Source organism: Odontesthes bonariensis, chromosome 12, assembly GCF_027942865.1.
Source record: "Odontesthes bonariensis isolate fOdoBon6 chromosome 12, fOdoBon6.hap1, whole genome shotgun sequence".
NCBI lineage: Eukaryota > Metazoa > Chordata > Actinopteri > Atheriniformes > Atherinopsidae > Odontesthes > Odontesthes bonariensis.
The window spans coordinates 8,968,460-8,995,650 of NC_134517.1; the positions used below are offsets into that span (position 1 = coordinate 8,968,460).

At 42.0% G+C, this 27,191-nt stretch overlaps 2 protein-coding genes and 1 non-coding gene across 3 annotated transcripts; all 3 read right to left on the minus strand.

Annotated features, from left to right (window-relative positions):
- Positions 1-39: 39 nt before the first annotated feature.
- On the minus strand, positions 40-3,555 carry nabp1a (nucleic acid binding protein 1a). Its single transcript, XM_075479063.1, has 6 exons — positions 2,543-3,555; positions 2,170-2,308; positions 1,963-2,034; positions 1,603-1,675; positions 1,327-1,396; positions 40-1,060 (listed from the first exon to the last, which is right to left on the minus strand). Exons 1-6 carry the CDS (start codon positions 2,634-2,636, stop codon positions 861-863), a joined length of 648 nt encoding a protein of 215 aa, XP_075335178.1. The 5' UTR covers positions 2,637-3,555; the 3' UTR covers positions 40-860.
- A 544-nt stretch (positions 3,556-4,099) lies between these two features.
- trnas-cga (transfer RNA serine (anticodon CGA)) lies at positions 4,100-4,181 on the minus strand. Its single transcript has one exon. It is a non-coding gene; the product is annotated as a tRNA-Ser (tRNA).
- A 1,432-nt stretch (positions 4,182-5,613) lies between these two features.
- Positions 5,614-23,426, minus strand: cavin2a (caveolae associated protein 2a). Its single transcript, XM_075479064.1, has 2 exons — positions 22,720-23,426; positions 5,614-10,067 (listed from the first exon to the last, which is right to left on the minus strand). Exons 1-2 carry the CDS (start codon positions 23,269-23,271, stop codon positions 9,198-9,200), a joined length of 1,422 nt encoding a protein of 473 aa, XP_075335179.1. The 5' UTR covers positions 23,272-23,426; the 3' UTR covers positions 5,614-9,197.
- Between the last annotated feature and the right edge of the window lie 3,765 nt (positions 23,427-27,191).

A 27,191-nucleotide genomic window follows, 5' to 3' on the forward strand; every position in this document is an offset into this window, starting at 1 on the left:
GTAACTCATGTTCTCAAACAAATTAGAGAAAACCAAATATGGCAGCAAGATTATTCTAAAATTTATTTGGTGAACCGGTGCGAGTATTTAAGTGGTCCCACCTTGATAAAAAGGTACAGCTGATGGCAAACAAGAAAAACATGTCTTTATCAGAGAGAGAAAAAAAAAAAAAAAAACTGAAATCAGTCTACATACCAATCATTAAAAATGAAAAACTAACACCTTCTTCCTTTCACAGAGTGACTTCGAACACAATTTGGTTAGGAGGGAAGCCCCTTTGAATAATTTCCCTTGGTCATTCAATCCAAGACCACGTTTTCACCTACTTAAGGCTTGTTCCACAAAAAAATGAAAAAAAATTCCAAATTTAAATGACAGCCAAGCTTTAACATAAATTAAGAGAGAAAAGTGCATCGAGTGTTCAAGTAGGGTGTGGAGATTGAAAGAATAAGTGGAGAGGGGCTGGCGTGAGGGCGAGATAACACTGGCACAGAGCGACTAGTTTGCAGAGATTTAGAGGACAAGTGTAGACTGAGCGGCTGACCACAACTCAACCACCAGGTCTGAACCGTAGAACTTTTAATAGTGACCACGGTGCGCTGCCGAAAGCACGACTTGCACTATGCGAGACAAGGACGCGTTTAGCTAAGTTAGCCGTATGAGTAGTCCCTAAGAATAAAAAAAACAAAAACAAAAAATAGAAGAATAAAATAATGATAACAATATTAATAAAAATATTAATGAACTGTTGTGAAAGCCAATACAGGCTGTGGTGGAGGAGGGCCCGGACAGTTGAACAGGAGCAGGGGGAAGCGGGGACTCCCATAATTTTCGTCACATGATCGCCCCCGACCCCAGCTTCATCTTTTGGCACGTCGTGGATCCCTGCCATTGCTAATGGTAACTGAGGACTTTGTGACTGTCGGAGGTCCAGCAGCATTAACTGGGGGCGCACCGTTGCCAGGAGACCGGCCATTGGGTCGCCCAACGTTCCCAAATGCCGGGTCACGGGGCGTACCCGGTGGCGGGTTGTTGGAAAAAGGTGGCATGGTACCATTACCTGTGGATTGACAAATGCAAGTAAAAGTAGTTTGAAAAAAAAAAATAAAAAATCATTCAAAAACTGACATTTTTACTCCTGCCCAATCTGTAAGTTAAGAGTAAATTACAGCCATTTAAAAAAATAAATAAGTCATCAGCAGGTCTGCCAGCCAAACACACAGACATCCTATATTAACTTTGCACTGACACCACTGAAGCGCACTATTCTACAGAACTTTTCTTTGTTTGTTGTTTTTTTTCTTTTACAGAGGAAAAACCACTGACCTGGAGGGGCAGTTGTACCTGAATTCTGATTTGGTGGAGAGTTTCCCCTCTGGTTCTGGTCAGGCTTACCCTGTTTGGGGGACAGAATGTCAGATACATACCACACAAAAAAGAAAAACAGCCACACCAATTGATGTAGTTGTAGTTTGAACGGGCCAAAAGGCCACTATAAAGTAACATTTTTTAATTCAAACATAAAAAGACCATACAAACGAGTACAACCAAGAACTCCGCCAACTGTGGAGGAGATGGCTTGCTGGGTGCTTGACTACTCACAGACTTTCCTTGGGTTTGTAGCTCGGGATTTGGTTCACTGAAGTTGGGCACTTCTGAATATACCATGCAAAACCTAAGGAAACAAAACTCAGATTTTAAATTTTATTTAGACACCTGCATCAAAACATTTAATGGAAAAAAACAACCAAAAAATAAAATAAAAAATAAAAAAATCAGTTGTACTCAAGTACATTTCATAATGGAACGTCTTGCACTGGCGTTCTAAAAAATGTTTTCAAACCGACGTGTCACGGTCGCTTTACAATGACCTGCGTTTTATGTTGCTTGACCCGAGAGATATGCCAAGCAGGATTCCTAAAGGTGGTGCAAATATAAATAGGTTTGTGACCACCTACTTACTCTCCAATCTTCTGAAGATCACCTCCTCTTCCAGTGTACAGAGTCAGGCAGCCTTTCCATATAGAAGCATAGCTTAAAAAAAAAAAAAAAAAAACTATTAAATTTACATAAATATTGAAGCAAAAAAAATGTTCTTTCTGTAAGCACAGCAAATGTGCGAGTACTGGTCATGTTTCTATTGGATTCACGACACAGGAACAGACCTACCCTCTGGTCAACTTGATGATGTCTCCTGCCTGTATCAGACTGCCGAGCTCATCCCACACTGAGATGGCTATGCTCCCGCTCTTGTCTGCCACTTTGCACGAGCGAACCTCATGGCCATCTTTCGTTTTCGTCACTCGGCCTGATGAAACAAAACAAAAAGGTAAAAAAAAAAAAAAAAAAATAGCAAACCAACTTGAACCAGCGTCAAACCGCCAACGTGACGTTGAAAATGTCCTAAATCTTTACCAATACACACCCGAGCCACTGTTAACTGAATTCTACTTCGTACGTAACATTACTCTCGGCCCCTTTAAGAAAAAAGAGCACGAGTTAGTGTGGGGAAGTTACTGTTTAGCCTCACTATACTACTCACCGATCTCCAAAACGATGAATACGATATTCAAGTTCTTCGATCCAGGCTTCACATCTTTAATCAAAAACACGGCTTCGTTTGGAGTGGCAGCCATAATTAGACTGGTGTAAAAAAAAAATAATCAGGATATCTTTCTGCCCTGTCAGCCTGTAGCGCTGGCTGTCGTTACTTAATAATGGCTAGCTATAACGTTAGCTTTAGCTCTGCTAACTAATTAGCCTGTTGGGAAAATGCTAACTTAACGTTCTTCCACACAGTTTATAGTTTATTATGTTGACACGATGGCCAACTTGCATTCTGAGTCATGTTTAGAACAGTGGGAGCAGTAGCTCGAGGGCGACAAGAATCTGCTTGCGAGATAGCTTTGCCTACAATTCTTTGACTAAATTTTTAGCTTGCAGTTAGCTACCTTATTTTAATTCCAGGATACGAGTCTTTGGGTACTTTGTCTATCACGATTATTGCCATAATGGCAGCTTCATTCTTCACGCAAACGCTAGTTGACGGGAAAACCGTACAAATGACGCTTAGATACCAACATCCGTCAAAGAGTACCAGCAGGCTTACAAATCCACAATCACCTATCAAATCTCAAGGGGTTTTCACATAATAAACACCACTCCAAAAGCTGTGCATTACACAACAACCTGATGTTGTCTGTGCCAGGGATTTGGAGGTAACAGTACCCCTCGACCATTTACACAACTCTTCTTGACGTTGATATTTTCAACCCAATCGACCGCATTTCCTTTGTGTGGCTCTTGTAAGTATGAGGAACTGCTAGCTTTGTTGACGCGCAGTCTGGCCAAATGCTTAGTTATACGACTAATGTGTCTATATCTAACAGTGTCCCCTATAACGTTGTAATTGTTCAACAAGCCTTATTTTAAATGTCCTGATTATTAATACCTAATCAATACTTAAGTCCCAAAATAAATGTTAAAATCTGAGCAAACAGCTCACTACACGACTTATCCTGCTTCAACAATGCCCCAAAAACTACGTCAGCGTGTGCTGCCGGTCATCTTTATCTAACTCGGCCAGATCCATTATTCAACAAAAGGGAAGGGGTACACTTTTCGTCTGGTGTGCGCTCGTGCAAGTTTAATACATGCAAAATATCAACCGGCTTCTATTTGAATTTTTTTTTATACTTTACATTTTCAAAGATAAGCAAAAATGTCCTAACGGCTTTCATGCAGTCAACATTTCAGAAAGAAAAACGTTGGTTTGTACCAAAAGGTATTCATACATAAGAAACGCGAGAAGAGAGGACATTTGCGAGACTTAAGTATCAACAATCGATCTATTGATGGTGTTATTTCTTTCAAAACGAAGTCATGTAATTCATGAGATTCAGTCGTCTTTAATACTTAAATCAAAAATATACCAGTGACACTATATTTACTACCGGTAGTAGAATTTCAAAATACGTCTAAAGAACGGTATCCTATGTTTTGAAATGCTTGACTGAAATACATCGTAAGTCAGCCAAACGTTTTTCTGTCACTTTCTTGCAATGTTTGAATTGTGAAAGTTAAAAAAGTGAAAAATATTCGTCACGAACAGGATTCGAACCTGTGCGGGGAAACCCCATTGGATTTCGAGTCCAACGCCTTAACCTCTCGGCCACCGTGACAATACACACTAACGTGTTAGTATGATTAAATTTAAAGGCGTATTGACAATATTTTTCATCGTTTCTTTTTTTTTAAAGGTGTATTACAAGGGTACGACTTTTATAAATCCACACTGGCGAAGGATAATGTCAGTGGCAGAAATCTCAGAGTTTAGCTTTTCTTGCTTGTCGTTGCGTTGAACGTAGGAGGGAGACAAACACCGCCAAACCAGCTCGCCTCGACCAACAATCCTCCCCTCCCCTCCCCCCTCACTTTGAATTCTGTGCCATTAAATTGTTTGTTCCGCTAAATGCGTCAAATTAATGTGCCTTTTTTTTTTTACTCATGTCCTGTTTTAAAGTCATACGTAGTTTTATCAACATTGGGTGTACTATTCTACCAGCTATAGCTCTTTTCTTTTACACATATTAAATTGACATTTGTTAAAATCTTATTTTAACGTTTATATGCCGTTTTTCTCGTTTGTGCACGATGTAAAGGACTCACCGTTGTGTGTAAATGTGCTATAAACTCGCCTCGTTTCAAGCAAAAAGGGATTATTCCTTGATAGTTCTAGACTGTATTTGGCAAGAATGAAAGTGATTCCTTTTTGTGTCGTCAACCGTAATAGGTGAAGCGTACGTGCGTAAAGGCCAACAGAGAACGTGCAGCTAATTAAGTTTTAAGTGCATTTATCCACGTTTGGGGATTCCCTTTATAAACCCACTTCAACGTTTGTACATAGCCTTGTGGGTTTCTGATAGAAATGATGTTGTCAAAAATAATGTGGAAAAGCTTTTGAACCCAATTTTAAAAAATTCACAACTAATTAAGAATAATTAGAAGAAACCCTGGAAGAGAGGCTCCAGCAGATTTCAGGTACAGATTCGAAGTATCAGTTGAGACAACAGCAGTCCTACAGCTTTCCCATTCCCACGCCTCTGGTGGAAGGTTGAGCTTGTGGATGACCCCTAGAGACTTTTAATCACCAAAAAATGTAATCTATTTACGTTACAGTTAGACAGAGGCAGAAATTCCAGAGACGGAAAGCAAAGCTCGGGGGAAATGACAATTATTTTGGAATCTTGGTAGCAGCTCTTTATCATGGGTCAACTTTGATAACATCAACATTTAGGCCTATCTCATTTTAATTTCACACAGCACTCCAAATCCCTGTATTTTGCTATGTAAACAAGGGTTCAGAAACTAAACTATTCTTTTCACTGTGACTATTCCTCACCTCACCAAGCCTATAACTTAGGTTCACTAGGATAGCACTTCAACCTACCGTCACTTCCAAACAATCGCAGTGGCCTAAACAGCAGTGAGCATAATTGCATGTTGTCTTTGGCTGTGAGGGAGTGGCAACACGAGTCACTGGAAGCAATGTGTGACATCTCTACTTCCCTTGAAAACTATAAATAAGGAGCTAAAAAAAATATATAATCACGCTTTCAGTGTTATCAAATCTTTATTGAGGAATGCAACACTAAAGTTTGAAAATAAATGTCTGAATGTTTGCAAGATGCAAGGAGAGGAGCAGATATTCAAAGACTCGGGAGGCAGGGAATCTTCTGCTGTGATGGAAACATCTTTGGTTTAAGTGGTGAACTAAATTAACAGGCTAAGAAGGGGAAAAAAAAACACAAAATCACCACCTGACAAACCTTACGTTATGTGCTGTTTGAACTTTCCAGCAAACAAAAGTCAACATGTGGATTCAAAACAAATGAAAGCAATTTTTTGCACAAATGGAGGTGAACATAGATTTTTTTTTTTTTTTTTTTTTACATTCACAGACAGTGATATAGAAACATATTCGAAAGAACAAGCAGAAAACAACTAATATGCATGAGCTTAGTGTTGGATCCTTTTTTTCCACAAGTGTGATTATAGAGTAATTAAAATGAAAAGAACAAAACACAAAATGATTACAATTTTTAATCAACACAGAAAGTATTTTTTAAAAGCACAGTTAAGGTCTAATTCTTTTTCTTTCCCATCTTACAGATCCCATATATTATTTTTTCTAACACAAACGTGCCGCATTTCTCCCGTGTTTGACACGTTATTGGCCAAACTTTGAACTATTTATAAACTTGGAAAGAAAAACTATTCATCAGTTTTTCTGACTTTAACAGTTTCTCTTCAATGACAGAGTCAATAAATGCAGTGTGAAACAAAAGTGTTAACACTCATTTCCAGAGAGATAAAAACAATAATACACGGCCAAACATATGATTTAAAAAAGAGGTTGGAACATACATATTTTCAAATACGTTTTTTTTAATTCTTTATGATGTCTAGCATTTGTCCCGATGGTAAAAAAAAAAGAAAAATGATGGGAGTAATTCCTTAAGTCGACAAGAATAATTCTTAGAATTCTCCTGATTACACAATTTATGTGATGGTCATAATGTCATGCAGCAGAAATTTACTTTCATATACCAATACCAATTTTCATTATTTCATATTAGATCAATATATTAATACAATCTAGATAAAATAGGTTATGGTTACCTTTCCCAGCGTAATTGTTACACACCACTAAATAAACTGTACAGACTTTTTTTTTCAAAAAGTACTATAGACAAAAGGTACAATAGGATCAAAAAGCAGCAGTGATTACTTGTCTGAGTGGTCACATGATCAGTAAATTTGTTTTTCTGTCCAGTTAAAGCAGTGCTTTGAGCATTCTTAAGTGTGATTCTTCGAGGTCAGAATGAGTACCAATTCCATATTAAATTGATTTTCTTGCACATTTTAGATACAAATTGTCTGAGAAATCATGTTTCGGCTGTTGAAAAACCGAAGACTCAGACGCCTTCCTATGACCTATGATCTTTACTCGGAATCAGTTTAGTGGATACTGGATACAGTCGAGCTGAAGCAGAGGTGTCTCTATCCTGCAGTGTCAGCTACTGCTTCTCACAAAATGGTCCAATTCCCATGCTCAAATGCACTGCAGACTCTCACAATTTCAATGCCACTCTGCAAAAATGCACGTGTGCCTTAACCAAAGGCAACTTTATCATCCTCCCCAACACCCGAGGCCCCTCTCCCACACTTCTAGCCACACTTGTACCCCTTCCACTTCAAGCTAATCTCCAGGAGCCCCTAGAGGGGCAGAATACCTGTGGCTCCACAGATCCTCACCCTCTTTCAACAAGGAGGCCAAGAGCATGAAAAATGGAGTGGGGAGGAGTCATCCGTCAAACCAAGGAATGCTGTCCTCTGCCTTTATCTACCTCTGTAACCTCTCCCATATTTGGATACTTGGCACCTGGTATCACTCGCTAAATTATTTCTCAGGAAAGTCATGGCTATTGCACAGCCTGCAACTAAAGTGGGCAAAGCTTGAACAATGAGTCATAAGTCAAAGGTAACTCTGTAGAAGCTGGAAGGCATGACTTCCAAACATAAAGTTGAACACAACTCTTATACTTGGTCGTCCTTTACAATGTAACTTTCTAATTTCTTTTGTGTATTGGTAAAACTTGAACTATTTCCCAAGAAGTGACAGGTGCAAGGAATTCCTCAATACAGAAGAATTCCGGCATGTTTTACTCTCACTCTTATCTACAAATACATAGGAATCTATCCCTTCAGGAGTGCAATTACTCAAACCAGCTTTGTGCAGGCTAATGGCTGTTGGAGTATGCCTGTGTTTGAGCATGCATGAATGCTGAGGGGCGTCAGGGCTTCAAATTTCTAAGATTTTCAACTTACAGATGTCATATAGTAGCTAAAAAAACAAAACAAAAAATAATTCACACAAACAACTTTTACCAGATAAGACCACACTCGAGGCAATTATGATAAAATGACTGGTCCATTTGATCACGTTTAAGCTTAAGTAAATTTAAGTAAATGCCAAGAAAGTAGCAAAGCTCTGATAGGAAAATACAATTTCTTTACACAAATGGAAAAAAAATTGCTCTGCCATAAAAAGAATAGGCCTCTATCTCAAAGTTAAAGCCTGTATGGTCTTTTTAGTGAAGTTATTTCTGTGCACAATGCTTTCCTCATTCACATCAGGAACGGAACGCCAGCACAATGCCACCTAAAATTGACAAATGTCTTCCTCTTCAAACAGATTTTTGGGAGAAAATATCTATTTGAATCTATCCATCTATCTATTCTATTTTTTATACAAAAGTTCACTTTCATTTGTTGGAGTTTTAATCACAATGATTTAGTATTACTACAACACGCAGATCATATGATATTCTATATAAGTCATCAATAAAAAATGCTGAGAAAGAGGAAATTGGATCTCACTATGGGACCGACCTACAGAGGTGCGACAAGAGACACAATCGAGCCACTTGGACTTCTGAAGTCACGTGTTAGTAAAGTAAAGGTTTTCTTTGCTCAAACTCAAAAGTCTAGTAAAGAACCTCAATCTACTATTAAAGACATCCAGCCTGTTCACTGAAAATGCAAACCCCTCCATTCCAAGTCTTGCACAGCCTGGCAACACGTTGCTTCAGCCGACCGTATGTTGCTCCTCTGTTGCAACAGATTTATTTTTCACAAAAGCACAAAGCACGAAACAGGCTATATGTCAGTGAGGAAGAGAGGACCAGAGGCAGATAAACACAGCAGGAAGAAGATAGCTGGTTCAGCACCCTGGAGATGTGCACCCATTTAGGTGGTGGGCACTGGTTGAAGCATGAGTTATGGTCTATTGCTGCAATCCTGCCTCCTTTGGACAACCTAACAACAAAGTTAAAAAGGACTTGTCCTGGACGTGTAATGTCATGTCTACTGTAGTTGTTAATGCAAACCACATCAAGGTTTTTACACTGTGCTGGTCATATTTAAAGGCAGTGACGCAGGAAAAGTTCAGGGATGGACTATCTAAAAAAATCAAGCGTATGTTTCTAGCGTATATAGATACTAATGAAAAGAACTCGAGAGTTTTTAGAGTGGAGGGATCATTTGTGCCTGTTGGGTTTTCATTAATTCTAGAAACGTTAGGAGGATAAAAAAAAAAGATCAAAAGTAGAACTGATACTCTACATGGAATTATATTAAGACACTTGTTCCACGGCATTGGTTGCTGTGGGTATCTGGGCATCTGCTGCTGGCTCAACAGGGCTTTTATGTTTCTCCTCTTCTTCCTCTTCCTCCTCTTCGTCCTCACCAACATCCTCGTCATGCTCTGGAACTGCCAGGCCAGCAATGCTATCACCATTCATCTCGCACTCAACACTGGGTGCTTTTCCATTCAGTGACACCTCTATATTTATGCTCCCTGGGGAGGATGGGCTTAGAATCTCGTGAAACTCCTCCACAACATCCTCATGGGTGTGCACCTCTGCTAAGGGAATCTCACCATCTAGGCCTCCCAGAGAAGGAATCTCCACATGAGCTTCTTCTTGGGGTGAGCCCATTTCTTTTGTGGGGGCCTCCCCGTCACGGACCTTCTTGACGTTGAAGGTCATGGGAGATACCTTGAAAGAGGAAGACTTCGCGGTTGGGCTCTTGGGGTGGTTAGGGGTGAGGCTCTTCTTGAGTTTCTCACGCTTCTCCGGGGGGACGATCTTGGTGGTGATCTGGGTCACCTTCTTCTCAATGCTTTGCCGTGAAAAGGCCTTCTTGAGGCTATCGACCTTTTTGAGACTGTTGCGCTTGAACTTGTCCGCCCTTCTCTCAAATTTTTGGGAAGAGCCCCCTGCGGCTTCATACATGTCTTCATCATCTTGTTGGGATGCTTGAATATCAACATCCTCATCTGAGGACAGGCTAATGGTCTGGAGACACTCATCTTGGGTACGGATGCCATCAGTAGAGCCTGTAATAGATGGAGTGGGCTGGATGGATTCTACATCATACTGGCTTGGTTGAGGTGTCTTGAGGGAGTCTTTGACGACCACGCTGGAGGGGATCTCATTGTCTTCCTATTGAGAAACAAAAGGACAGAAAGAGACAAGTTAAGAAGGCAGTTATTGTGATAGTCCTTGAAAAAAGAATGACCGCTTGAATCAGGTTCAGGTTGATGGGGAATTACCTTAACTTTGATCTTTTTGGAATGGTCAGGATTAGATTTCATGCCACTGATGATTTGTAAAGGATTCCAAACTGTGGTGATCAACTGAACCCCAAATCAAACAACCCCCATGTATACTCCTTGGAAATGTTCAAGGTTGGTCATTTTCCTTTTAACGAACATGGTCAAAGAAGTACTCACTGTGAGCTGAGGACTGTGTTAATATACTCTGGCATCTAGAGCTAGGTCTGTCGACTGAGGACTAAAGAAACCCGTTTCTGCATGCCTTCCAGATTTTCTCCTCAAGACATCAGAGGAATTCTGCTTATTTCTTAGCGGGAGTCAAACACTTCTCTGCATTTTCTTTCTTTTATATATCTCTCCCTGCTTTCAACACAAAATCCATAAATACACTGACAGCCATAAAGGGAATGAGATAAAGAGCAAAGAGTTAGAGATCCAAAGTTTCAATATGTTTAACTTTCTCCCCCTGCTTGCATTATCTTGCAGGATCTTCTCTCCTCCTCCCTTTGACTTACTGCCCGCTCATCTGTATGCAATCATGCAGTCATACACACACACACGCAAGCACACACCTCCAATGTTCTCCTCCATGGCGGATTTATGAGCTCAAGCCCTCCCACCCATTTGCCGCTATCCTTTCACACAGTAGTGAGTGTAGAGTGAGGGTGCAGCTCCTGGGGTTGATATACTCAACTAAACATTTGAAATCCTCATAAACCCATAAGGCCTCCTCCTTGACAGTATGATCAAGGCATTCTGGACTTTGAGTTGACCTGATGTGGCACAGTGTAAAGTAAAACTTTTAGCGTTTTACAGTCCACAAAATGTCCCTCTGTAAGGGTTAAGTAGTGTAACACTATTTCATTTGCTTGTAAAAACAAAACAAGCAAAAATAAAAAACATAGTTTTAGAGATTTACTACAACCGCATAATTTGCAATCAGTCATTTCCTGATTCGGCTAAGAATGGAATTCTAATACGCTATAAAAGAGCACATAAAATATTTCAGGGATGTCGCAACGAAGCACCAGCGTAGGCTCTACTTACCTTCAGTGCCCATTGGAGGGACTTACAATTTAAAACACCTTGTTTCTTTGCACCTTCCATGGAAGAATAATTATGTATCAAAGTATGACTGCATTTAAAAGAATGCAAGGCAGTTATTAGGACATTACTGGAGTGCTGAAAGCAAGAGCATTCCGTAAGTTGCTGAAGCATTGTGCACAGCATCTTTCTCAAGATGCCATGAACATACTTATGGACTGGGCAGACCAGATGGTCCAGAAGAGTCATGCCTCCCGATCACACATCATAAGAGTAGATTAAATCCTTTTAATTTCAGACAATGCCAACTTTAGCCAATCAAATATAGCTTTGAAATAGTGTTGTATGTAAAAACTTATTTTTCTGACAAAACCTTAATTTCTGACTACTTTAAAAAGTCCCTCGGACTACTATGTCCAACTGTGTCCAATTTCCCTGAGCCCCACAGTATACATCACTGTTGAAAAATGAAAAGCCATGCGTGGACCCTCCTGTTTTCAAGCACTTTGCAGACACCTGCTATCTCCTGCCTTCTTGATCTCAAACATGCAGCTGTGATTCACAGTTCAAGTGTGTGCCAGGCATGTGTGGTATCACCCAGATAATGCTAATAAATCTGTCAGTGTGTTCTTAAAGGCACATCAACCCTCAGAACAGGGACATATTTTCAAGAGGAAGAGAGAGAACAACAACAAAAAAAAACTTTTCAGAACTTTATGATTTACACCAAAGTATATTCATGTAGGGTTGAGAGTAAATAACTTGAAAAGCTCTAAATTTTCCTTCCAGTACTATTATTGCCAAAACCATTTTAAAAGAGAGAAGATCTGGTTTTCTAGATAGTTTTTAAATCCTTATTTACCATTACTAACCACTAAAGGGACAACAAACTGAAGGCAGTACTTTGGGAAACAGGTCTGGTTCTGCTATCTCTCAGTTACTTTAACCGAATACACCACACCCATAGTGTGTGTGGGTCTGAACTTGTTTTAGTAGACTTAGATCGTAAAGCTAGTAACTGTATTGGTAACAAACCGCCTGCATCCAAGTGTATTTAACTTAGTCTAAAATTAAACTGATCCTCATCAAGGATTCAAGCAGCATTTCAGTACTTTATTGCTCCAGTAGCAAATGAGTTCAAAATCAGCTAACAAACTATTAGAAAGCTGAAGGTGTAGCGGACAGAAAGAGACGGGTGGCGTTCAAATCAGAGTTCACCGTGAATGGAGTGGAGTGTTGTTTTTGCAGCATGGCAACAACAAATGGATACATCATGGTGATGATGTCACACACAGAGGTGAACTCTTAAGTGGACAACATGACCATAAACTCACAGGTGGCAGCTCGGGACGCAGAGATGTTCCTACACAGTAATATGCTGAGGACCACACCATTTGTCGACAAGAAGCATCACAACCCTTCCTCCCCTACTGCTACCTCTCTGTCTGCAGTCCCGGTCTAACCATGCAATCCAAGAGTAGGGCAGAGAGGCAACTCATTTGTTTCTTCAGTCACATCTTGGAGAGACAAACAACACTGTTAAAAGCGTGTTAAAAGTGCTTTGAGTGGTGAGCTAGACTAGAAAAGCGCTATTCAAGTACAGTTCATTTACCATTTACCACTGGCTTACCAATATTCCTGCAAAGTCCTAATCAGGGCTCCAAGTTTGTCCATTTCCCCTCCCAAGCGATCCCACATTTTCCATGTGCCCTGAATCCTAGACATCTCCTTCTCAACTTATCTGGCCTTGGAGTCTTATTCCTGGCATTATTTAATCTTTGGAATGCTCAATCAGCTGCTCCCACATGCAGACAACTGCATGTGGACAACAGCACAATGGAGTTAAATTGAAAGATGTAAATGATGGGATTTTATTTCCATTTATTGACCAGCAATGTAACTTATTCCCCAGGCAAATGACTGTAAAGACAGCAGTTGCCTGTGCGCCACTGTCTGCTTAGCTTTTCTGAAAGTGTTGAAGATGGTGAAATGGGAAGCCACAACATGGACATGGACCAACCATGTAATGACAGCATTACTAAATGGCCTAAAGTGACTTTTTTCGGCATCAAAACCCATTTTCATTGCTGTAAAATTGGTTGATAATACCTCCTACATCATAATATGATTTGGTGAAACTGATTTTGCAGCTTTTCCAAAACTTCTCCATTTTAGGGATCCTAAAAAGCTAGTCCATGCATTTGTTACTTCAAGATTGGACAATTCAGAATAGAATTTAAGATTCTTCTCCTCACATATAAAGTTCTTAATGACCGAGCTCCATCATATCTTAAAGATATCATTGTTTGATATTTTCCTAACAGAGCACTTCGCTCCCAAACTGCAGGTTTACTTGTGGTTTCCAGAGTTTCTGAAAGTAGAATGGGAGGCAGAGCCTTCAGTTATCAGGTCCCTCTCTTGTGGAATAAGCTGCCAGTAAATGTCCGGGAAGCAGACACCCTTTCCACTTTTAAGACCAGGCTTAAAACTTTCCTTTTTGATAAAGCTTATAGTTAGGGATCGTTCAGGTGATCCTGAAACATCCCATAGTCAAGCTGCTATAGGCCCTAGACTGCTGGGGGGCCTCATCTGTCACACCTTTCCTCACTTTACTCTCTTTATGTATATGTGATATTATTGTTGTCATTAACTCGTGTTTCCCTGTTCCAACAGATATCCTTTGAGTGTTATCGTGTTTTTTGTTTTGTCCCCCCCCCCCCCTCTTTTCTGTCCTCTCTAACCCTAGAGACGTCGAGGGGGGTGGCCACCCTTTCAGAGTCTGGTTCTGCCAGAGGCTTCTTCCTGTTAAAAGGGAGTCGTTCCTCTCCACAGTCACCTCAGGCACGCTCAGGACGGGAGATTGGACCGAAGACAAGTTTCGGTGCAATTTGTTGGCTTCCTTAGCTAGGAAATTGTTTTTGAATTGGCTCTATATAAATGAATTGGGACTCATTTTGAAATTACAATGAACTGAAATCCAATTGGCTTGAATTGGACTATATTATTTAAGTGCCTTGAGATGACATTTGCTGTAATTTGGCGCTATATAAATAAAAATGAATTGAATTGAATTAAAAGGAGAAATGTGGATGCTAGGTGCAAACTTATACAGCAAACGTTATGCATCTCCAAATAAAATAATTTTAACGTGGATAAATAAAAGCTGCTAGAATGATATTACTTCAGGCTTTGTGCTTTCTCTCATTTCTATGCGTATATTTCAGACAAAGTCTAGTAGTTTTAAAGAGCATGAAGTGTGAGCACCCACCTAATGATTAGAAAAATCTAAGCTTGTGTGGCCTCACCGAACCCCCAGTGAAGCACTCCCTGATACTAAAGAGTAATCCTTCCCGCCTGTTTGGTGTTGCTAGGGTGTCTGAGGATTCAACCTCAATACCTCCGCTCCAGTCTGGACATGCCACCGACCATCTGATTTGGTAAAAACATGTTTGGTATAATCAGAGCAGGTAGTGAAGCATGTGGGAGGCAGCAAACTGAAACTAAGGGGAATGAAGAACTGTACCCACCCAGTTTAAATGGCTTTACTAGAAATGTTGCTGTGATGCTGTTTTATTGGTTGATTCATGGCGATAACATTATTGCTTTACTCGTCAGTTTTAATTGCATATTGCTTCTAGTGATAATTCTCAGAAAAATTATGGGAGAGCACCATGTCCCTAATTTAATCTCCCACAACCAGCCCCAGCCACAAAAAAACCCAAAAATTCCTATAAGCCATTTGACCCAGGACTGTTTTGTGTAGTTTTTTTTCCCGGCGCTTTTCTCTTGGGAACCCTGTTAATTACTGTACCATCTAAGTGAGGACTCATTAACCGCTGAGAATGTTATACAGCATGTGTGTTTGAGTGCCATAGTGCATTTGTAGGCAGCCATGTCTGGCACCCACAATTGTTCAATGAAAGAAACCGTTTGAAAGAACAGGATGAAAGAAAAATAAAAGAAAGTTTGATGACAGCTTTTCTGTACATCAGAGGGCATATACTTCAAAGCTATTTTGGGCAAAGTTATGTAACGCAGCTCTAGGTCTCATTTAACAGTTGCGTGGTGGAATTGCCATCTAATTGCAAGTCCTGCTAGATGTTACTAAGCCAGGACTTATGTGAGCGAGTACTCTGGAGTCTCTTGCTCAGCTCAAGCCCAGAGACCAGGGTGGGGCACAGCAGACCGACTGCAACAGAGAAAAGGAGCTACAGTGGGCTCACGTTACTCAGTGAATGAGTGCATGTGTTACACTATACCGTCTCTTTTGCTTTTCAAAGCTTATCATTGTTGGCGTACAGTACCATTTAAAAGTCCTGACACATCTATCTATCCATTTTAAATCAGTACTATGACTGTTAATAATGTCCAGTCAGCAGGTACTATAGTGTGCTTTTAATGGCTATGAGCAACCATAGGCATGCTACCACTTTTAAAGAAGAGAAATAGTACACTTAACATCAAATTCATTAAAAAACAAAACATGTCAATGTGATGATGTTAGCATGAGGAATGTGTTGATAAAGATTTGAAAAAAATCCACGTTGCATCCCCTCCCACCATCATTCATTTTCTTCAGTGGTCTCAGCCTCAGTTGGACTTTTGGCTATTCAGCTAAAAGAATATAATAAAGCCTTAAAAAATAATAATAATTAAAAATCACAGTTTTCAGCCTGTTATCTTGTTTTAAACAAATGTCATCTACTTTACACATAGCACACTATGTGTGTTACTGCGTGCATGTGGTGGTAATTTAATCAGTGCATTTTCCCGGCCCTTGAGATGATGAACCGAGGTTCCCTTAATCCCACAAGGCGAGGCTGGTACAGGTGTGTTGGTACAGTGAGTCAAGGGCCTCCGGGAAGGGATGGAGGGGAGAACTGCATCAATGAAACGGTACAACATCACACAAATGCATATGTGCACAATTGAAAGATGCCGTTTTTAGAGAATGATAAAGACAGGAGGCCTATAATTAAAAAAAAAAAAGAAAAGAAGAAAGCCTGAGAAAAAAATCTTTCCCACCTTCCACTCTGACTTTTACACTTAAGTTGAGTTCCTGTAATATAACCAAAATGATTCAAAATGTTGACCAAAGTACTTCCTGTTACTGCAGCCACTGCTCCAGCTATTCATGAACACCTGAAACTCAAGTAATTGTGTGAATCGTCCTTGATCTGCATGTGTTTTGATTACAGCCCATCCCGCCCACTATAGACACGAGTCGTTTTACAGACCACCCCTGCCGGACTTGTTGTGAAAGCCACCCACCCATCCCATCCAGTGTGCATGAAGGGCCATCTGTGGACAAAGGAAGGAAGGAAAGGAAATAGAATTCTGCTATTTGTCACTGAACTGTGAAAGCACAGACCCTGATTAACTCAGAATTTACTGTACTTTACTTTGAAACCATGCATGGACATGTACGAATGACGGTAATATTCTGAACTTACACATGTTAAGAATGCAGCCAGCCATACCACGAATGCTCAAACTTTGACAAACATGTCACATGTCATTCTGAGCATCGTAAATATCTCACCACCAACTTAATTTCTGAAACATGCCTCTTGGCTTAATACTCACAAAACATTGCAGAACAAGTTTGAGCATCTTTCCCACTGGCATACCCTCCCATATCTGCCTCACAAAAAGAAAACCCGACATGTTTACTGGCCTCGTGGGGTTGTGTAATCGCATGACCCAAAAACCAATCCAGGCAAGATGTAATGCTGACATGTTGTTATTGTGGAGATCACTGTAATCTGGAAAGGCCACCATCAGCTCTGGTGACATAAAGGATGGTGTTGGACGTCAACCCATCATTTCCAGGACAGCAGCTTATGCACTACAGATGATGATGTGTTTCATGTTCTGTGACATATGCTTTTCAATTCTCCTAATTAATTCCCCCCATGGCATGGTCGTTATGATAATAACGTTATGGGTGGCTGGGCCTGTGAGAGCCTGGTCACTAACTGTACTTCCTCTTTATCAACCAGATTGCGTCACTAAACTTCCATAGCTTGTTTAGCTCCATAACTCCGTGATTGAATCTCCCCAGATCCTCCTTTACAGAGAACCGAAAACACATTCCCATTCTGTGCATATCTGAGCCATTGTTTGATAAAGGCTTTGCGGAGATACCAAGAGCTTTTTTTTGATAAGTCTGTTTACAATTGGGACAATGTTTGTCCTGTATAGAGGTTAAAGGGCATGGCTGTAAAACCATGAAACCATTGTGTTATCTACTGACATGTATTTTCATGTTTAAGAGTCATGAAAAAAGAGCACGGGCCACGAAAATGGCAATTGTTTTCCCTCTTCCTGCCATGGATGTTGAGGTTTTGGCAGAGAAAGTAGATGCTCTGAAAAGTCCTGAAGCTCAAACATGTAGACGGAATCATGAAGTCCAATAACAGCAAGAGGATGCTCAGTTTATGGTGTTGAGTTAACCATTTGAATTCCTCCATCCCTTCTCTGTATCTACCATGCCATGTCATGGGTGTGCATGTGGACGAGAGAAAGCTCATCAACCAATAGACCGTGTGATGGCAAACTTTTTATACCTCTGATTTGATGATAGAAATGCTGAAGATGTGTTCTGGCTCGTGTTCAGTCCACCAAAGGATATGCTGGGAGGCTTTAGACAGCTTTGGTGTATTGCTCGGTCTGCTTTAAGAAAAGTCAGTCTGTTGTGGATACTTGCTCAGACTCTCAACACTTTGCAGTGTAATTAAAGCTCCACTGGTATTTTACTGGAGGAATTTGCAGTTACAAACTTGCCTCTGCCTCAGAGACTGAAACGGTTGACTTGTCAAACCTGAATGTAGGCAGGCAGCAGAGCAAAGGTGATACTGCATGCAAGGAGTTTGCCCAGTATGCAAACTTTTGCCGAACCTAACCTTACTTTCAGTTGAGGAAAACAGCCTGTATATTCCCCCATTCCCCTCTCTGCTCATCCTTTCTCTCTGTATATTTATCTCTCCCTCTCTGCACTCCCATATTCTCTGAAAACCCAAAGGATTATCTGATGACTGAACCCCAAAGGGAAAACAAAGCAAGAACGCGTGCCATAAAATAAGCTTCTCTAAGAATAATGCATGGAAGTTACTTTTTGTGCACATACAAACATTTTCTCTACAAAGTTCTGTACATGAGATTGAAATAGTATTAGTGTTAAAGTACGAATGTAAAACAGGATTTGCACCAAACACAACATGTGTGTATCCACAGTGACAGTAGCTGCTAAAATTCAACTATTTACTAACAGTTAACGGATCATTTTTACTAAATATACTCAAGAAGACGTACAGCCTGGTGACATATGAACGCTTTAAAGCACCTGAAATGGCTGTTGGCTCTTCGCAGGTGTAAAAATATTAGCTCCAAGAAGAACACATGAAATCTCAGCTGCGGCCGACATGCAGCAGCCTGCTCCAACCTGTGGAGGCGGATTTGATTTGGAGAGACGCACAATATGAGCTCCACTGTCACTCACATACCTATCTGTGAAAATAGATTTATTCAGAAAGAAAAGAGGAAAAGAAAACTAGCCTCTTCTCTCGCATGTTGACTTAAAGTTTCAGTTGTGTCATATTCAAGTTCCAGTGTGCGATGTTTGGGGTAATCTTATGACAGAAATGTAATATTATACTCATAGTTATCTTTTCATTAGTTAGTTATTAGAGTTAGATGAGAAAAAGAAGTGTTGTGTTTTTAATCATGTTAGAATGAATCATTTATATCCAAGGAGACAACTTTGATGCTACTACAGGAACCCAGAAGGGACAAACCACACACGAGATGAGACCCCAATAGATGGGATAAAGCTGACCGTTCCCTATTATCAGATGGTTTCAACCCCAAATTTAGCCAACCAGTAAGAGCTAGGGATGAACCAATTGATCTGCCAGTGATTGAAACTGGTCAGTTTTCTGCTTAACCAGCTCTGAGATGAGTAAAACAAAGAAAAAGGTGTCGTACCTATAACCTATGGGTACCTATGGGTGCACAAAAGAGGACATACCGTATGTTATTTCGGTTAGGTTTTAAACAAATACCTCGCTTTATTTTTCTGGATTCCCAGAGACCAAGAGAGAAGGACCTGTAACCGCTTGCATTTCCGGAAAAAATGGAAAACATATGTATGGTAAATGTCTAACAGTTGAAGATTTCATTGAAAACTAAACGATTTTATATCAGTCGATTACAGCTCTCGGCCAAGAAAAGTGCTGTGCGTGCATTACGACTGGAAGCGTGGGGCGGGGCTGGGAACAGCATGACCAGTTTGTCCTCCATCTTAGAGCACAAACACCGTGTGGAAAAAAAGCAGCCTCTAATTCCTGCTGCTGAAAGCTGAGATTAAGTCATAACCTTTGGTCAAGTGTCAATACACAAAAAGCTCCCTGAGGTGCTGCCTGACCGAAAAGCAAACAGAATGAAAAAGATGTCTCACTCCAAACCTTTTGCAGGCACCTTCTGCAGTAAATGTGTGGCAGAATAAAGCAAAAGCTGCTCATAATCAATCTATGTTTTAGTGTTATTAAATAAGGCGAATGAATGTCCCACTCCGCCCTCCAGCAGCGCTCCCTGCGACCAGAGGCAAGCTGCAGCCAGTGTGTTTACTTTGGCCGAGGAGTATTTTTCTCTTTCCCTCACAAAAAGAGATACGGACGTTCTTTGATTGTGTGCGAGAGTGATACAGCGTGAGACTTCAGACTGATGTTACTCCCTGCCTGCTCACGATTAGAGACCCCCCCCCTTCAATCCTAATAAACAATCCTCTCCCCAGTCTGACATTTAAATACAGCAGAACAGCGACGCGGGAAGCATGTCTGCAAAGCGACCAAACAAATAAAATTCTCTCAGCGCTCAAATTCAATTTTCCAACGTGACGAAATTCCGCGGTGACACGAACTGAGATGAGTACATTACGATCCACTCAGAAATAAATAACTTCTGTCGCAGGAAATTAAATTCCAAATAGGCTGCAATTCATGTAACCCGCCGTGCTGATGCAGATTCTGATAAGTTCCAAGATCTCCAGGGCTGTTTATACTCTGAGGTAATGAGTCTTTGATACAGACCAATGCACAAAAACACACACACACACACACACACACACACACACATATCTGTAATCCAACCTTATACCTCTCCAAACAGAAATCCTCAAAGTGGCTTCCACACTGTATGCAGTGAAATCTGAGGATTACGTGTTTTGTGTGTGTGTGTAGCAGTGTGTGTGAAGGCCATGTGGAGACAGGAAAAGCACTGTTGCACAAAAACAAACAAACAAGGCCCTAAGCAGCAGTAATTAAGCCCTCATTAGTCCTTGTTATGTGCAGCAGTGCAGCAGAGCGGCAGACATCGCTGTCTCCTCCGACCGAGCGTGGCCGAAGCCCGGGGCCGCTGCAGACCTCTGCTCCGTGCACCCGGGGCCGCTCCGCGTTTCCACCTCAGCTGCCGTACACAGGAAGACGAGTGTTTCAGCATCAGCGCTGCTCTGCGAGGAGAAGGGGCCCTTTGGCCCCTTAGCTGGAGGGCTTGGTATGTTGAGCTTGGCTGTTGGGATGCACTGCAAATGTGCGCTATCACAGGGCAGCGAGAGCATGTGACTGCACGAGTGAAACGGGACAGGTGGCTCGATTAAAGAGAGAAAAAAGCATCTCAGTTGGAGTTTGTCGAAAGAGAGAGAAGATTTGAGCACTGCGGGCAGATACAATATTGGCTAAAAAAAAAAAAAAAAACAGATGGGCACAGAAAAGACTCAGCACAGGGGAAAGAAGGAGGGCCTACACTTTGTTCTGGTGTCACCCCATCCCCTCGGGCACCCAGGTCTCATTTAACAGCTCTGTAACTGCATACATCTGACCCAGGGCCTAACATGCAGTGGACAGGATGCATGCACGCACATGCCGTGCACACGGGTCATAGTACCTGGCCTTACTGCACCCATCTGCAAATGTTCCACGCCTCGTTTGAGAGGAAAAAAATAAAAAAATAAAAAAATCAAAAAAAAATCAGCAGAGGCTAGGAATGCCCTTTTAAATGGAGCTCAAAAGCCTGACAGGGACGGTAAACTTTGGTTACCCTACATGCCTTCTTAGTGTTAATGTAAAAAAAAAACAACTTAAAAAAAAAAAACGAAAAAAAAAATCAAGCACACGAAAAAGCAGTGTGTCATTTAGTCACTCCTTCCAGAGCACACAAGCGGAGCATGAGATTGAATCAAATGGATCCACGGCGCCTCGCCCGCAGACAAACACGAGCGGCCTGTACGGGGTGAGGTCCTGGCACCTGCTGCGTCTGAACAACAGAGCCTCAGTACCTGGGAAACCAGATAACAGCAGCGGTTAAGAGCTCTCAGTTGCTCTGCCTGTGTCAACAATTGCCCCCATTTTCACTACCTGGGCACACACACACACACACACACACACACACACAGAGTCATACAAGCATGAAAAAAACCCTGCACTTACTGATCCAGGAAGACTTCCACATGCACACAGCAAACCTGCCTTTATGTTTTATGATCAAATAGAATTGTGTGTTTAGCCCAGTGTGGAACGTCTTTAATGGTCCATAGCAACAACCTGCAGCAAAAAAATTTTACTTTTACCCCCCCCCGTCCCCCGCTTTTTTTTTTTTAATTTTAGGACTAAAGTTTTTAAAATGAGTGAGCGCTGCTTCATCCGAGGAGACTGGCAACACTTTCGTCCCGCAATTTCCTCTGTGCCAGTGTAGAGTTTTAGCCTCACAGGTGTGATGTGGCACTCCAAGCGGGAAATCCATCCAAAAACCGCCTGTCTGTCTGAATTATTACCATGGGGTGTAAACAGATCCAGCAAAGTCAGCGTCTAAGCCCTCCTCTATTATCCTTTGTAGCTCCATTCCCAGACACACCCTTCTTCTCTCTCTCTCACACACACACACACACACACCAGGAGAGACTCTTATGCACGTGTATGAACTTTGCTGGCACCTTAACTCATAAGTAATGAGGTTACATTCTGCACTTTCTGCAGCATCCATCTGCTGGTGCTGCACTGTTTGTTTGAAGTCCTGCTCCACAAGGTGGAAGGTGAAACTGTAATAAAGCCCCATTCATCTGCAGGAGGTGTGCACACATCCTAAACACACCCACTGGTACAGGCAAACATGGATGCAAATATGACACGCACACACACACACACTCAGACTGAGTAGAAAGTCCTCACAAGGATCTGATTCATTCTTAAAGGGCTAGTCTGTTTTTTTTATTCCTTTATAAGAAAAGGTTCGTTTTAAAAATGAAGAATTTTAAGCGACTTTTTCAGTTAGTAACAGTGGCTTTACGTCTGCTTCAGCTTTACTTCCCAGCCCGAAACCCACAACCTTTAAATAAACAGTAAACTACACTCAATCTCGTATAAAACTCGTTGCAGTGGCCCTTTAAAAGCAGTCTCACTGGCTCCTAAAAGTTTTTTTTTGCGCTTCTTAAGTTTGCTCACCTGGAAGATGAGCACTTTGAAGTGATTTCTCTTCAGCAGGTGTCCGTGGTTGGCCTCCAGTTTCTTCACCTGCACCGCCTGCTTGTCCAAGCGCTCCTTCACTTCCTTCAGGCTCCCGCTGACTTTGCGCGAGCGCTCCAGCAGCTTGCTGACGCTGTTGGAGGTGCTGATGTGCGTCTTGGACAGGCGGGTCACGTCCCCCTGCACCACCCGCACCGCGCCCTCCAGGTCGGCCTGCCGCTGCTCCATGCGCTGCTGGTTGCTCTGCACCCCCTCCAGCATGTTGACCAGCTTGTCCAGCAGCGCGACCACCGTGATGGCGCTCACCTGGCCGCGGTCCACCGGGCTGCCGGGGGTCGCCGCGGTCGGGCTGCTCGGGCTTTTGAAACCAAGCCGGGAGAGGGTGCCGGTCGGGGTCGGGGAGGACGGGGCGGACGACGCGCTGATAAAGCTCGGGATCTGCAGCTCCGAGTTCTCGGGCTGCTGCTGCGGGATGGTGTGGGTGCTGCCCGAGACGCTGGGGGGCTCGCCGTGGGACGCGTCTTCTTCCATGGCTCACAGGTGGTCGAATGTCCCGCTTAAATAGGCTAGGGGTCGGGGGGGTATTTCACCTGAACACAAAAAGTTTTAGAAGTTGTTCCTCAAAGAGATGTTGCTTGTGTTCCCTCCCGCTGAGAAGTGAGGACGAGGTGTGCAACTTTTCTGGGTTGATTTGGCCTCCACGCCCCTTTCTGTCTTCCCACCGCGCTCACGCACACAAGCACAAACATGCCGTGAACTTTCGAAACACCACCCCTGCGAGCCAAAGGGAGGGGCGCGGTTGCTATGGGAACCGTGCAGGCCGAGCCCTTTTGACAGTACAGAGGTAAAATTTGCGTGTGTGTGTGTGTGTGTGTGTGTGTGTGTGTGTGTGTGTGTGTGTGTGTGTGTGTCCTTCCTTGTGTTTCAGCCTGCCGTGTGTCCATGTGACACATCCATTCCACTCTGAGCATGCCTGGCTGCACTTCCTAAATAAGTGTAAGGGCAACTTTTGTTGCTCTGTGCGGCCCTTGCTGGTGTGTGTTCGCACTGTGCCGGCCTGTTTTGAACCGCAGCAGCAGTGCTGTGTGTGACAGAAGAATATGAACTAAGAAAAAAAAAAAGGGACTATTAATTTACTAGTTTTTACAATTTTCACATCATTCAAAAATTGGGTTGAACCTGACATGGTCTGCCATACTTTTTATTTGTGTTTTTTTATGTTCACTTTCACAGCTGAAACACTCAGTGTGTTTAAGTCCAGGTGGAAGACACACCTATTTTCAGCTGCGTTTGAATAAAGCTCAAAACTTAATCACATTTTAACTACCGATTTGATCTTATTTTATCTATTGTTCTTATTTCTTTCTTTTTCGTTTAAAATTTAAATCATGCTTTTTATTTCTACTGTTTTAATGTCTCTGTAAAGCACTTTGAATCGCCTTGTAGTTGAATTGTGTTATACAAATAAACTTACCTTGCCTTGCCTTCACTTTGACCCTAATAATCAGAAGGTCTGCTAAAACAATTGTGGCCATTTAAGTGTATGTACCCTTCATTTTTTGATAGAAAATTACAATTTTCCACAAATCCTCAGTGGGTTGGGTTTTGACACGCTATTGGCTGTGATAATCATGCGTGTTGTGTAGCTCTGAACCCACGTGTGCGTGCCCCTGTGTGCGCCTCCTCTCCTCCCCTCTCTTGTTTTTCAGATCTGTGTCATGGCATGGGGCAAACACACATGGAAATGTGGAAATCCCTGTCTCAACAATGAGCTCATCTGTGCCCTGGTGTTCTGGCCCGGCCCCTCTCACTGTGAATCTTTTATTCATGGTAACACAGGCACTGTTTCAGCCCAACATGTTTTAAAATCAAATCAGTGTGTGATGTTTATCAGGAATGGGCCGGTGTGTGGCAGAAAAGAGCGAGTGGATGTCAGAGTGCTTTGCATAATGGCAGAGAAGTGCATGTGTTTATCTGAGTTCACACAAGAGCATTTAAACAAACTCTTTTATCACAATATCACAGGGAAATGATTCAAGCCCCCACCTGAGTTCTATTGGATTTGATTTGAAAAGGTAAAGCAACAGTCATCCACTGTCTCCTCTAACATCAATATACTCACACACCTAAACTTTAAGATAAAGGCTTGCTGAAACTACTGGCACCACTCACAGAGAGGCCACGCCTTAGACTCTCAGGCTTCGAGTAACAATCCTCATTAAAAAAAAACAAGAAAGACGTGTCGAACACTGCAGTTTCTAAAATGGCTACTTTGGGCTGAATGCAATTTGGTTAGTTTCCAAGAACCATTTTGATCCAGATCTGGTGCAAGAGCAGGTTCACAGCTGGTTTAACTCCGTGGGGTTACATGGCACTGTAAAAATCAGATTAAAGGATAAGACCGGTTTTTTGACATTGGGCCCTTGATTTCACATTATAACATGATGTTCTACTCACGCCTGCTTGTTGTTGAACATTTGGAGCTGTTCGGAAGATATTCGCGAGGCGTCTGGCTGCTCTCTTGAGATATTCGGCCATGAAACGGTTTCCTATGGGCAAGCTTATACAGGCACAAACTATGCTGTTTATAATTTATTAATTACTGTACACTAGCACTGATAACGTGGAGGTGCGTCGCTTACTTAAAAAAATCCGGGTTACTAATTTTGAATTTTAGCCGAATGAATAAATAGGCAGCAGGTCTGTGGGCTGTCTGTGGCAGTAGCACGACGATGACGTCAGCAACACCCACTTTACGACAAAAAATTACAATAACCCGGATTTTTTTAAGTAAGCGACGCACCTCCACGTTATCAGTGCTAGTGTAGAGTAATTAATAAATTATAAACAGCATAGTTTGTGCCTGTATAAGCTTGCCCATAGGAAACTGTTTCATGGCCGAATATCTCAAGAGAGCAGCCAGACGCCTCTCGAATATCTTCGGAACAGCTCCAAATGACCAACAACAAGCAGGGGTGAGTAGAACATCATGTTATAATGTGAAATCAAGGGCCCAATGTCAAAAAACCGATCTTATCCTTTAAGGGCTAAATTACATATATAGACACCTTAATCTGACAAGAAATTGGATCGGATCGGGTTACTCGCGATCTGATTAAGACAGAGATAACTCGGTTGAAAGTCAAATTAAACGTGCTTGTAGACGGTGAAGCACGTGGTGAATTAGACTTTGCGTTCTGCGCATTCTCGAGATTTTTTCCCGGGGTCGGGAACCGGAAGTCAGAAAAGACGATATTACTGAAAGAAAGAAACAACGCGACGGAGAATGCTCCGTTGTGCATCGCGTTTGTGTAACAAGCAGCTCATCACAGACCAAATGTAGAGGGACGCACCTTCATCTTGCTCTTCGTTCGCCATTTTCTCGAATGCCTCAATTTGCTGTTGTTGGAAGCGGTCAACAGGAAGTGGCTCTATTAGCAATAGTTGAAATGGGTACAGCGCCACCTATCGTATCGGAGTATGACATGCTTTGTGCCTATGATTCGATTCATTCACCGCCATATAGCCAAGGATAATTACCCTTGCTCAAATAAGGAGCATAACCCACCTATAGCTATAATCAAATTAATCTCACCATGTAGACCCACTGACTGTGAACTTTCAATTGGTCTAGTTGGTTAACATAATCCCACCCCTAGCACTTGATTCCAATGGTTCTTGGCTCACACCAGTCGTAAGAATTGGTGCCAAACTAGGACAGGTTTTCCCGTCTGAGAACCGGTGCTTTGCCTGTCGAAATGCAAAAAAATGGTCATTCAAAATTCAGCACTGGTTTAGAAACAGTACTGGAACTACCAAGGGCAAAAAGGATGACTGCATGGCTTAAAGTTATACACAATTAGGGCTGTGGTTGCTGTGAGAGACAGTTTTCATAGATGTGCTTTCACAGCTGGAAATACTGGACAGCGGCATCTGAGCCAAGGTCACAGGAGGCGGAATATGAAGTTGTGTTTGTTTACTCAGAATGGCCCATTTCTTACTGTTTCACAAACTTCTGTGGGATTCTGGTGCATGGTGGCAGTGTTGTGCGTGAACGAGTTCAAAAGAACGCGTTCATTGAACACGCTCATTTTTTCGCGAACGTTGAACTGAACGCAACACGTTTTTTAATAAAGAACTTGAACGTGAATGAGTTCACATTATGTGTCATGAACGGCAGACATCACTGTAAATGAACGTTGGAATTTGTTTTCCATTGAAAACTGAGTGACATCTGTTTTCTCTTTTAAAACGCAACGAGAGAAAGTTCCTCCCTCCTGTATTCTCGCTGGTGCCGCTTAAATCATGTATCACCAGACAGAAATGGTTTTGACATTGGGTGCGCAATGCATTGCGGGCAACGTAGTGTCCGGCTGAGAATAGTTGAATAACATATTCGCTTCCGAACGACGTTACCCGTGATGAATTGCGCGCGGAGGGCTGGAGGAGCG